Below are 13,282 nucleotides of genomic sequence, written 5' to 3' on the forward strand. Positions count from 1 at the left end.
ATATGACGTTGAGTAATGGCCAGGAAAGTGTTTTTGCAGAACATTATGATGTTACAGTGACCTTTGACCTTTTGGCTATAAAATGCCAACACTTCATTATTTTATCCTGTTAGACATTTGTGTAAAATTTGGTCATAATTAGTGTATGAATTCTTCACTTATGGCCAAAAACATGTTTGGTAAGGTCACAATAATGCCTTCAGCCATGGCTAACACGTGCGCGGAGGCATAGAAAAGACAAATCATCACTGGGAAACTGCACTGCATGATGACTGCTAACGTGACAGTTTTGTAGAAAAATTTTCACAGTTTCAAAAGGATTCAGCGTAATGATCAGTGTGACTATTTTAGCTAACCTTTATGAGCATATAAAACACTATGGTTTCAAAGGTGATACACTAAAGTGGCTAATGAGTAGCATGAAAGAAAGAGAGGAATATGTATCAAGAAATGGATGTGCTTTAAACACTGTTCGCATAGCATGTGGTGTACCACAAGGATCTATTTTAGGACCCTTAATATATCTTATTTACATTAATGATTTTTCAGTTCTTTGTAGTTTTCTTGTCCCATTTTGTTTACTGATGATACCAACATGATTTTGTCACATGCTGATGTACACACTCTAATAAAATACACACGAGGAAATGGTAAGAGTTGCAAGATAGTTTCAACTCAATAAGCTCTCATTAAATGTTAAAACATCAAATTTCATTATATTTGTAGCAGGAGGTATGATAAGGATTTTGCTAGAGTTTCAATAGATGGAGAAGAAATTTCTCAAGTCTATTACACATTTTTAAGGCATTTTAGTTGAAAAAAACTTGAAAAACACATTAATCTTATTTGTAACAAAATTGTGAGGTCACTGGGGATCATCAGCAAACTACAAAGTTTTTTTTAAATGTGTCTTGTTTATTAACTTTATATTTTTCCATGATTTATCCCTATCTGATGTATGGTAATATTTTGGGGGCAAATACATACCCCAAAAATCTGCAAAAATGATTTATAAGATTGTCAACTTTCTTAAAACTTTAACAAGGCTTCTGTTCCACTGTTCAGGAAACTGAACCTTCTTTCGGTATATGATGTAAATATTGATCAGATATACGTATGTTTACAAATATATTTTCTTACCTTCCTCTCTACCATTATCGTTTAGCAAATTCTTTAAATTTAATTCACAAATTCATTAATATAATACTAGACAGGTTAATCAGTTCCACCTTCCTTTTTACAGAACAACATATGTGCAGTACTCCCTATCATTGTGTGCAGATCTGGAACACCAAAGTACCTGTTTTCAAGAGCTAATTATCCTCAGAATAATTAGGAAGTTTATTTGTATAAACCTGCGGCTTCTTGACCTCTCCTGATACATTTCTTATTTCTACAACCAAATGGATTCTATGCAGTTTTGTCTGTGCATATAAAAAATAAAATAAAAATATACATTTCCAAAACTAACTGAAGGATGGTTTTAGTGCTAATGTTTTTTACAGAATGAACCCCATACACTTTTACCTCACCTTCTCTCCCCCATTCCTCCTCTTAGTAGGTTTGACCTTAGAGGGTTTATGTGTGGAAGGTACCAGCTTGCGGCTGTGTGGATCTCTGTTCTCCTTGTCGGTGCGGTTATCTCCAGCCGGGGTGGTTTTAGCTGGATACCTCTCCCTCTCTCTGCGGTTGTAGTCGTAAGGATCAGCGGTGGTTCTCGGAGCAGGCAACCACAGGGCGGTGGTGTGGGCTTTGGTTGGTTTCTGGGTGGTGGTGGTGGTGGTGGGTCGTTTCGTGGTGGTTCTTCTAGTGGTGGTGGTAGTGGTTGTTGTTGTTGCTTTGGTTGTGGTTGTTGGTCTGGTTGTGGTGGTGGGGGGCCGGGTTGTAGTCGTTGTGGTGGTGGTGGTGGTGGTAGTTGTGGTGGTTGGTCGTGTGGTTGTTGTGGTGGTGGTGGCAACTGTGGTTGTCGTTGCGGGCTTTCTGAGGATCTTCTTCCCTGGTTTTCTTTCTACTGGTGCATCAACTGGTCCAGACAGAGACACATAACAGATAAAAGACTTCCTTCCAACAGCTTCCTACTAGTTTTTATTAGTCTAATGGTTTAACTTATATGAATGTGTCAAAACAGATTCTAATGTGAAAAGCCACGAACAGTTAGTACAGGCACAAATCCTCCAAATGGTTTTAGTTTTTCAGATACTCCTATCCAAGGCAGAACAAAACACTGTCATATTTTTTCAGAATTTTGACATGTCCTTGTAATTAAATTGTGAATCACAGCAGAAATATTGTGAACAGCAAAATACAGCAAACAGTGATTAAACGGATCAAAGCATTGTAATATAAACATAATAATAACGTCCTCTCACCTGTGAGTGTGCCCTCTTCCACCTGGCCCTCCACACCTGCTGCTCTGCACTTCTGGACGAAGCCCTTCTGTCTCAGCTTCTCCAGCTTCCTCATGGGCGACTGGTCGATCACCTCGTACATGGCCTCCAGCCTCACAGGGTACGGGTACCTCTCCTCCACCTGCAGGGTCTTCTTCAGCAGCACCATCCCAAACTTCCCTGCAGGTCACCACATCTCTCATCACATTTGGGTACAAACTGTTTCAGGTTATCTGTCATGTTTCCACCCAGATGAGGAGTGGGTGAGGTGTGTGTGTTGTCTTACATGAGCTCAGGTTGGTCACCACAACAGAAACATTCAGACATGATTCATGGATATAGAATAAGTTGGGTCAGTACAACCAATACAAACAGTCACCTCCTTCAGCACCTCCACCCATCCCTTACCTTTCTCCAGTTTGAGGAAGCTCATGAGTCTGGGGATGAGTGCTGTGTCCAGCGGCTCCTCCATCACCTTCCCCTCCGTGGTGATCCTCCTCACCTTGCCCCCCATCTCTCCCTCCTGGTGAAATATGACAATCTGGTGGACATGGCGCTCGGCGAGCTCACAGTACACATCTGGTTTCAGAAGAGACATCATCAGTCTGTAGTAGCCGTCTGAATCATGGGGCGCAGAGATCACCAGGACGCGGTTCTTCCCCGCAAAACTGGCGAGCAGATTTGGTGACCCGGCGCTGTTGGGCATCCGGGCGACCCTTGCTCTCGCTCCTGGAGCGCCATCATCCCGCAGCATGCCCTGCTGAAGGGGCATGCCGATCTGTCCGGCCACCCCTCTCCTTGGCACTAGACCCTGACCTCCTGCTCTCTTGCCCAACATTGTCCCCGTCCTGCCTGAAACTGGAGCACCCTCGTCAGCCTGCACATCTTCCTCCTTCTTGGAACTGTGCACCGAGATTGCCGAACCAAACCCAGGGCGCAGCCGTCCGACTAGGCGCTCCTTGTCCGTTGTGCCCTGCTGGGCACGTCCCAGTCTTGCGCGTCTCTGCAACTGCACCCGCTTGAGGTGAGTCTGTCTGTCGGCTTCGCCTGTCCAGGTTAGCAGATATATCAGAGCTAAAGTGAGAACAAAAGCCCCCCGCATTCTGGCGAGATGTCAGATAAAGCAGGCTAAACACTCACTGAGGGTAAGATAAAGATCCAGTGGTGGAGCCGCGACTCTGGCGCGTCTTTAGTGCATTGGAGGTTGTTAATGAATTAATTCCAGATGAAGACTCACAGAGTGCAACATCGACTCATAACAGTCTGCCACTGATGTGTTTCAGAGCATGCCTTCTGCTGAGGAAATCCACTTCACTCTCTGAGCTGTAATTGGCAGACAAGGCGAATGAGAGAAGAGTTTGTTGTGCGTAAAGTTATATCCAGAACTTCATCTCAGCCACACTTCCGTTTACAGATATAATCCCAGGAGGTCAGGAGGAAAGATCTTCTGTTATATTAACATCCAACACTCTGTAATAATTCCTCAGCCCCAGGGTAAATGAATGAAGTCCTTCGGAGAAAAGTTTTGGACCACGTCACATCTCCAAAACACACTCAGGTTTGCGTTAAAACCCTAATGGTTTAAATGATCCCATCAGTCCTCGGGTGCTGTTTATATCCAACAAACTGTGAGACGCTCATCTGGCTCTGTGAAGAGGGACCTCCGACACAATGTGAGAAATGTGCACACTGCGCTGAGTCTGCACAGAAAAGCGCGGCTGTGCTCCTCCGCAGGTTCTCCTTGGCAAAACTGAGCTTTGGAGGCTTTCCCAGAAATGTCCACACAAACCTCAGCCTCCGGACTCTTGGCGGCGCAGCGCAGGACCTGCCCCAGGACTGTCTGCTGCCAGCTCAGTCTGCAACACCCATCTCAATACAAATACCTCAGAGCAGAGTTTGGGGGACGGTTTTAGGTTTCAGTGAAGCAAATGAAAAAGCTGACTAAAAGCACTTTGTAGAATATGTGAGAAAAGTCAAACAGTTTGCTCCCCTGCTCGTGCACGCCCGCAGTGATCTGTATACGACCTGCGGGAGCGCGCACAGCAGCGTAAGGCGAAAACTTTGAGACACTGCGATGAAGTTAGTTTTAAGTTGGTCACTGGACAGAGATTCAGTCCAGTTAACCCCACACTGTGAGCAGGAGGACGGTGAGCTCACCTCTCAGCCCTCCCTATAACTATTGGGGGCTGACTTAGGGATCATCAGTGTGTTACTGTTCAATAACATAAAACCGATGATCTTTCAATACCTTCATGCTGACCTGCCCCTAATGGTGAAAATTATCCTTTAAAATTATTCTAAATTGGTCTCATGTAGGAGCATACATATTTCATTACTATTGTGCAACTCATTTATTTTACATAAATATTTTAATTTTAAATAAAGGCATTTTTTCAATAACTTCCATGTCATGTGACCCAGGGACTCAGATTTAATACCAAACTGTGTCTCTATATAGAACACAAACGACACACCTTATTTAATCTGATAGAAAATAGAAGAAGCACTGAAAATAGGAAGAGGTGGTTCATGTGTTGTTATAACATCTGGTATTGATTTTGATTCACTCGGTCATATTACATTGAAGTTATCAAAAAACATGTTTTTTTTCCCATAGAAATCATCAATTTTTAACAAAATATAATTATATTTTTATAAAACAGGAGAAGCACTATTATTTAGTAGGAAGAGGTGGGTTCTGCATGTGCTAATAATAATAATTATTATTATTAATAATAATTAATAACATCTGATTGATTATCTATTGAAGCTATTAAATAAAAAGATATAAAAAGCTTAAAATTAAATGTATTTATTTAAATATATATAAAAAATTTTTTTGAAAGAATTGCCCCCAAAAAAACAGTAGGCTATCTGGTATTGATTTTGATCACTTGGTCACATTATATTGAAGCTATTGCAAACAATAACAATAAAAACATAATTTAAAAAATCATGAATTTTCCATAAAAATATTTATACAAAATAGAGGGAGTACTAAAATACCATATTAAGAGGTGTACCCTATGTGCTCTGCATGTGGTAGCAATTTCTGGTATTAATTTTGAGTCACTCCGTCACATTACGTAGAAGTTGGTGGGAAAAAAATTGTACTTTTTTTCAATGAAAATATTTATATAAAACAAAATAAACACTAAGTTTAAAATTGAATCGCTGGGTCACATCACATTGAAGTTATTTGACAGAAAATGCACTTTTTTTCAATAGCTTCAATGTAAATGAATGGAAGTGACTCAAAATCAAAACAGATATTATTACTAGCAGGACACACCTCTTCATATTGGATTTTAGTGTGTCTTCTATTTTATTTAAATATTCTTATGGAAAAAAATCCCTTTCTTTAAAAAAAGAATGTTTCTTTCAATAGCTTCAATATAATGTAGCTGAGTGACCTGAAATCAATAGTAGGTATTATAACTACACAGGATACACAGGACACCCCTTCATATTGGATTTTAGTGTTTCTTCTATTTTATATAGATATTTTAAATTAATTTAACTTTTTCCAATACTTTCAATGTAATGTGACCGAGTGACTCAAAAACAGATATTATTACCACACAGGGCACACCTCTTCTCATCATCTTTAAACCCCACTTTGCTGCACCAAACATTTCACTTTTCAGTTTACAGCATGTATGCAGATCTCTGCAGGCAATCCCAATTTGGCGACACACCTGGAAGAAAAATGATCATAATCAGAATCAGTGGGCCGACTGAGAAACGCCAGAAAATCCCATCCTTGCGTATAATGGTTTTTTCCAAGTGCACCGTTTTTCCCTCATCTCCCTATTTTGGTATTCAGAAACTTTACAGACACAGATGATTTAGAGGGAAATACAGTCCTGGTGTATTTTTAAGCTTCGAGACTGACCATGCGTTTATTCTGCCTCGACTGTTTATTGTGAGAAAAAGCAAAAAATGAATGTTGTCTTTACGTGTTTGGTGCCAAAATATCACAATTGCAATGACTGGCTTTGCTCTTTTATGTTGGCTCCTTTAGCCCAAATCAGACTCTTTCCATTTCCTCCAGGAAAGTTATCCAGTTTGGCTTGTAATTAAGGCCTAAGTAAAGAAAAGTTAACCACTAGGTCTGAGCCACATCCACTCTCATTGCAAAGGCAAAACACTATACAGTGGGTCCCACTGCCACATGCATGCTGTATTGCCGGTCCAATCGCCATAAGAAACTGTTGGCATTTTATGTTCCTGCAAACACAATATGTGACATTTGCACGTTTAATACATTTTATATCAGCGATTCTAAGGTGACGTAGAATATGAGCTGACTTTGTCATCAGGAAGTGGAGAGAATAGTGGACGGTGAGTCACCTAGGCAAGATGTCTGCCAAGCTGCAGGCCACTGTTTGAGACCAACAAGCAACAAAAGTGGTTGTGATTTTAGGCACCTAACGTGGCTGTTTTGTAGTGACCTGTTGCTGTGTCTCCAGCGGGGATAGTGGCGCAAAGAGCAGTTGTTTTTATGCCTCTGTACTGGCAACAGTCATGGCCGGGGGCAGTATGCTTTCAGGTTGTCTGTCCATACATCCGTCTGTCCCATCCTTGTGAACACAATATTAATACCTCATGATCTCAAGAACACCTTGAGGGAGTATCTTCAAGTTTGACAGACACATCCACTTGAACTCAACAATGAACTGCTTAGATTTTAGTGGTCATAGGTCAAAGGTCACCATGCATTTGTCTGTCACATTCTTGTGAACGCAATACCTCAGGAACGCCTGGAGAGATTTTTTTTTCAACTTTGGCACAGAGGTTCACTTGGACTCAGTGATGAACTGATTAGATGTTGGTGGTCAAAGTCAAGGTCACTGTGACCTTGCATCCATCTCATTCTGGTGAAAGCAATATCTCAAGAAGGCCTTGAGGGAGTTTCTTCAAACTTGGCACAAACGAGTTCTGGAACAGGAGATGAGCAACATACTGCTGTGGATGGGGGCAGTTACAAAACATACTTTAGCCTCCTAAAAAAGTCCCACCTTAAAAAATAAATGTCGGTTGAAGTGTACGCTGTATTAAGAGTATTTTCACCAGTTTGCGTCTCCCTCAGAAAGCTTGTTCCAACAGGGAAGCTGTTAATGGCTTCAGTTCCTCATCTATGCTCTCGTCAAAGCCATTAATAGCTTCACTGACAAAAACAGTAATTTTGGCTCTCTGAGCACGAGAGTTGCTGGTCTACCGCTGCTTTTATCAGTTGGTTAGTTTGTGTTATTGTGTGACTTTGGTGAATCCAAACTGACCTTCACATTATAACACAAACAAAATAACTAATCAAGGCAGGGGTCGACCAGCAGCTCCTGTGTTCAGCAATGTTAAATCACTGTTTTTACTTCTCTGCCCCGCTGATAGCCACGGCCAGAGGCATTATGTTTATGGGTTGTCTGTCCCATTCTTGTGAACGCAACATCTCAAGAAAGCCTTCAAGTAGTTTCCTCAAATTTCCTCAAACATCCACTTGGACTCGAGAATGACGTGATTAGAATTTTGTGGTCGAATTTTGTGACCTCACAAAACAGGATTTTGGCCATAACTCAAGAATTCATACGGTAATTGTGGCAAAATTTCACACAGATGTCTAACAGGGTAAAATGATGATGTAATGACATTTTATGTCTAGTAGGTCAAAGGTCAACTTAACTGTGACATCATAATGTTCTGCAAAAACACTTTTCTGTCCATTACTCAACATCATATCTCACAGGAAGGAACATAATGTTAGACATTTGTCCAGATACTGAACTGGCGACAGTCTTGTGCTGCAGGAGTGAAGATGAAGCAACCATGTTTTCACAGACATGGACGTAAACTGTAAGTGCAACTTCACTGCTTTGCGGAGGCATACAACCGTGAAATGGTAATTCTACTTTACCAAGACATTACTGTATTTACCGCTGGAATTGTTGCCCCAGAACTAAGTATTTTAAGCCAAAACATGATCTTTTCCAAACCATAACCAAGTGGTGTTTGTGCCTAAACTTTCCGATGATTGGGTTGGTATAGCTGCTAGTATCTATCAAACATAATACATTTTGCACCTGTCTCTGCCTAAACAAAATATATAACTTAACCTCATCTTATCTTCATTTATCTCTTGGTGCTGCGAGTGATATTTGTCAGTGGTGAGATGCAACACTAGATTTGGAGCATCTGGAAATAATAGACATTCCTGGCTAACTCTTTGGTAAAGTGATGCTAAAAAATGAATGCTAAAACAATCAAAGTCTCCAGGAAGGCTCTCAACTGTGAACCAGCTCCGTCCACTTCCAGTCCGACTGCTTCAATCTAAAAATGTTGCATGAAAAAATAAAACAATCACCACTTCCACATGCTTTCATTTGCCTTAAAACCTCCAACAGGAACAAGAGGATGTCAGCTGTTTAATTACACAAAGGTTTAGTCACACTGGGAATCAGCTCACTCATCTACAGGTTGTTTCAATAACAATGCTGTTTATATCAGAGTCACATGCAGGTTCCCCAGGCAGTAAAACTTCCATTGAATAGATATTTCTTGGATGATGAGAGCAGCGAAAGGGCCTGAAGCATCCTGTGTTCCTGCCGATGTCAGCAGATAATAACAGCTGCAGGATGGAGAGTGACTGCTCATGTGATTTCAGCATGGTTAAAGTCAACAGACGTCGTGCTCCCGCTATGGTGGGCTGAACTTGCCAAGATGGGCTCGGATATGTTTAATCTGTGTCTCTGAGGCACCTTATTGTGCTGTCAGCATTACACAGAGCTGATTGCTACATGTCCCATCCTAAAGCCTGCAGAGGTCTCGAAGATTTACTGTAATTATATTCTCTGTATGCAAAATCAGTGCAGTCCTCTGCCCACTACACAGACTGCTCGCTTTGCTCTGAATGAGCCAAAGTGCAAATCATTCCCGGGACTGCCAGCTGTTATATTTTACCTACATCCGGATGCTTCTTTATTACAGACCTTTATAACATTCAGACAAACCAGTAAAGTCGAATCAGTGGCGGTGCAAGTTCATATGCAAGTGCACATACACCACACATAAGGGAAGCAGATGCATGAGCCATAAGAGAAGATACGTTTAAAACACATGCTGCATGTGGCGTTCACATGTGCAACAGATACTGACCCACTGCTCCTACCACCCAGCACCCAGCACACCTGATAAATGATTAAATGTTCGTTCATTTTCTGAAGTTTACAACAGGATTTCTGTTACTCAGCAGGTCAAAGGTCTGATAGCTGTGCTGGCACATACTGTACATCCGATCTGTGTTTCTACAGCAGCCATTTTTCATCCACTGAGAATGTCTGTTTGTCATTAACCTGACAATGGAACAGAAACACATTCAAACTGGGTTATGAGTTTACTGGAAAACTGACAAGTATATCTGGTGGACACGACTGTCCTACAAAGCACAGGAAAAAAAAATGGCAGGAGCTCCTTACAGCTGGAAAAGATTAAAAGAAACTGCAGAAGGTGGCGAGACAACTCCAGGAGGATCTTGGAAAACAAACAACAAAGTTTGACCTCTTTGGACCAACAATTTGTTGTCTCTTTGTTCAGTTTAACATTTTAAACTGAAGTTTAAATGACTTCCATCAGCACATGAAGTGTTTACAGATTAAGTACTTCAACTTAATGAATACTAAATTTAAAATCACACCATATGGTATTGGCATGTTTAATCACCCCAGCCACCTGGAAAATATTGGCAGCGTATGTTTCTGCAAATCACATACATATTACATTTGTATGTTATTATGAAGTAAATATGTTTAACCTTTGCTTTTCTTTATGTTTCAGCAACGCTGTGGTTAATGTGTGGTTAGGTTTTGGCACTAAAACCACTTGTTTACGGTTAGAAAAAGATCAAGTTATTCAGGGCACAATCCCTGCAGGAAAAGCAGCAACGTCTCTGTAAAAAATCAACTGCTTTTCGTGCCAGTATCCCTGCTGGATAACAGCAATGGGTTGTTAAAAAACATCCTTATTAGGTGCCTAAAAAGCTGCAGGAAACACAGCAATGACTCGCCATCACAACCGGTTTTGTTGTTTGTTGGTGTCAAACCAGGCTGTTTGCATGCACTGTTCATACGTATACCTATGGAAAGTAATCCACCACAAACTGTATGTAGCACACTTAATCATGAGCCAGTAATTTGTGTATTACCAACCCAATCTCATCCCAAAGCATGTCATCACTTTGTCAGTGGACTTAAGTGTCTAAACATGACTTGCTAGGTAGCCTGCTGCGTCTTATGCAACAAGAGCACGTGGTTAGGTTTAGAAAAAACATCATAGTTTGGCTTAAAAGTCACACGGGAACTGATCAGCAGCCTCCCAGGTGAAAGTCCTGGGTTTGTTGGACCCATCTACCTTCCCACCCTACTCTACCCTATAGGGACTTTCAGCTCTTTATATTACGTTGATGCTTGCAGCATTACAAGCTGATGCCACCCGGCAGTGTTACAAACCACAAAAGGTGCCTTTGTGCGTCAGTATTTAATGAGTTTGCAATGAGAATGAGCTGGTATAACCTACGTAATTGAGAAGGTTGTGATCACATGACCAATGTGCTGATGGGTGAAGGAGGCAGTATGAAGATCAAACGTCCGTATAAGGAAGTAGGTTGGTGTGGTGGATGGGTCAAACAAACACAGGACTTTCCCCTAGGAGACATGTGTTCAGGACCATGGGAAACACAGTGAAGTTTAAGTTATTTCAAGGCAGTGGTTCCGAACTGGTGGGTCCCGGGTCCAGTCTGAATGGGCCGTAAGTGACTCGCGAAGGTGTTATTTTGAAGTACAGTGAATTTCCGGCACAGAGCTTTTATTTTGAAGTGCCGTTCCCTGCTGTAGAGTAAGTGACTAACAAATATTTTACAGAGACAGCAAACTAGCTCAATGGCATGGGCGAACGCAAGTTTGACGCTGGATACGTCGTCGCTATGTTTTTTTTCCTAACCCTAATTTATGTAATTTTATTTACCTTAAGCTAACTGATGTTACTTTGTGTTAAGTAACGTGATGATGCCATCCATGGGGTACTAATTTGAAAGATATAATATGAACCGTTGTATGGGGATATGTTGCTTGAACAGTGGTCTACAGTGGTCTGCAGCTTGGCAGGCATATACTACGTCACTGATTTACATGTGTGAAACTTTCAAATGTAACTTATTTGTGGTTTACAGACGCGTATGATGCCATAGTTTCATCTGGCGACTGGGACGTTGGAAAAAAGTTTGTTGTCACGTTGTTAAGCTTCATTTTTAAAACTGGAGACTAATCAACGTCCAGCAGGACATGGCATGTTTACTTTTTAAGTGCTTTAACTTCATGGACACTGAGTTCAGAAACAGTATGTTATGAAAACGTGTATACAGCACATACTGCTGGTATTAGTACGCAGGATGGAACTGGGCCCAGTTCAGGACTCCAAAGAGTCTTAAACATCAGGAAACTTTGTTTGAGAAAGAACATTTTGTCTGTCCTGCACCACCCTTCTTCTGTTCAAATCAATTCACAAAGTCTGACATCCCACACAGCCCATCTGCGCCTCACATGTTCTGTTCAAAGGCTCTCTGGGTGAGTGTAATACGCCTGAAACTTCACTGACATCTTGAGTTCTCTCTGAGATTTAGAGCTCAGAAGGTCCTGATAATTCTCATATGTCCCATGAAACTCTAGGATGTGTGTGGATAGATGGCAGCCTGCTACATCTCTAATTTTGATATGGTCAGGGTTCTGAGGATGTGGCCACACCTCAGTGAGTCACCTCGCCCTGTTTGGCCCAAAATGTCTATTTGTCATTAACTTCACACAGTTGCAGATACATAATGAAGTGCAGGGACACTGTTTCTGTAATTTTGACATGTCTGTTTGTGTCAGTCTCCTGCTCTTTGGCTTTTCAGAGTTCAAAGTAATTAAGTAAGATTTTCCAAATCAACCAGGACCAAAATCTTTGAGACTGCCATTTTAATATTGAGAAATTTTGACAAATCTGGTACATAAACTCTGCTGCAGACCAACCTGGTGGAAATACGTGACACAGTGTCTCACTCCACCGTGACATCCTGACCATAATGAATTTTTGTTGACGCAGCACGTCCAGTCTAGAGCTGCATTCATAAACACAATGACCTTTGACCTTGCCCCTTGGCCTCTGAACCCTTCTTCTGTTTCATCAGCCGCTAACAGGTCGGCGAGAGAAACAGAATGCATCATACATCAAACCACGCCCACCGGAGGGGAAAACAATCAGCGCCACAACTAAGAGCTGAAACACTAACAAAATGCCTGTAGTTAGTTAAAAACATTAGATTTCACTATGTCAAAGGAATATTTTAGCACCCTGTGTCTACTAGAGACGGAAAAGTATATTAACAAACTCTTAACTGATCTCCCACTGAATGACCAGGAGTGAAATACTTCAATATTTTATAACTATTTGATTGAATCACCAGGTAAGATAAAACCAAACAAAGATCAAAATCAGGCCTTGTGTAGCTTAACTAGCTTCCACCTCTAGTACCCTGGTACTATGTAAAGTTTTCAAATAAACACAAGAAGTTTGTGCTCTAGAAAAGGATCAGCACTCAGTGAATAACCTCCTAAGCCCTATGATAAGCTATTATGGCAAGGCTTAACTATACAGACCAGTGAGCAGTGATAACTAACATGTCTTTGGGGTCATCGGGTGGGAACCTCCTTTCACCAGTGTTTCGTCTAGTTGGCCCCACAACACCTCCAGGAGGCTAGACAGTGATCTCTGGCGTCTCAGAGACACCCCAATGCCAGGTCTCACTGCTCCCCACACCAACCCAATAACCTCCTTTACCTTACTTACACATGGCTTTCTCAGCCCAAACA

At 41.4% G+C, this 13,282-nt stretch overlaps 1 protein-coding gene across 1 annotated transcript in view; it reads right to left on the reverse strand.

Annotated features, from left to right (window-relative positions):
* ccdc80 (coiled-coil domain containing 80) overlaps window positions 1-4,306 on the reverse strand; it is a 28,428-nt gene extending 24,122 nt beyond the window's left edge. The window contains exons 1-3 of the mRNA XM_050049413.1: window positions 2,796-4,306; window positions 2,370-2,567; window positions 1,533-2,023 (exon numbers count right to left, since the gene is read on the reverse strand). Of these exons, the coding sequence (XP_049905370.1) occupies window positions 1,533-2,023; window positions 2,370-2,567; window positions 2,796-3,489 (1,383 nt within the window). The 5' untranslated portion in view covers window positions 3,490-4,306. The remainder of the gene's footprint in view (window positions 1-1,532; window positions 2,024-2,369; window positions 2,568-2,795) is intronic.
* Window positions 4,307-13,282: the final 8,976 nt, after the last annotated feature.

This window comes from Epinephelus moara, chromosome 7 (genome assembly GCF_006386435.1).
Source record: "Epinephelus moara isolate mb chromosome 7, YSFRI_EMoa_1.0, whole genome shotgun sequence".
Taxonomy (NCBI): domain Eukaryota; kingdom Metazoa; phylum Chordata; class Actinopteri; order Perciformes; family Serranidae; genus Epinephelus; species Epinephelus moara.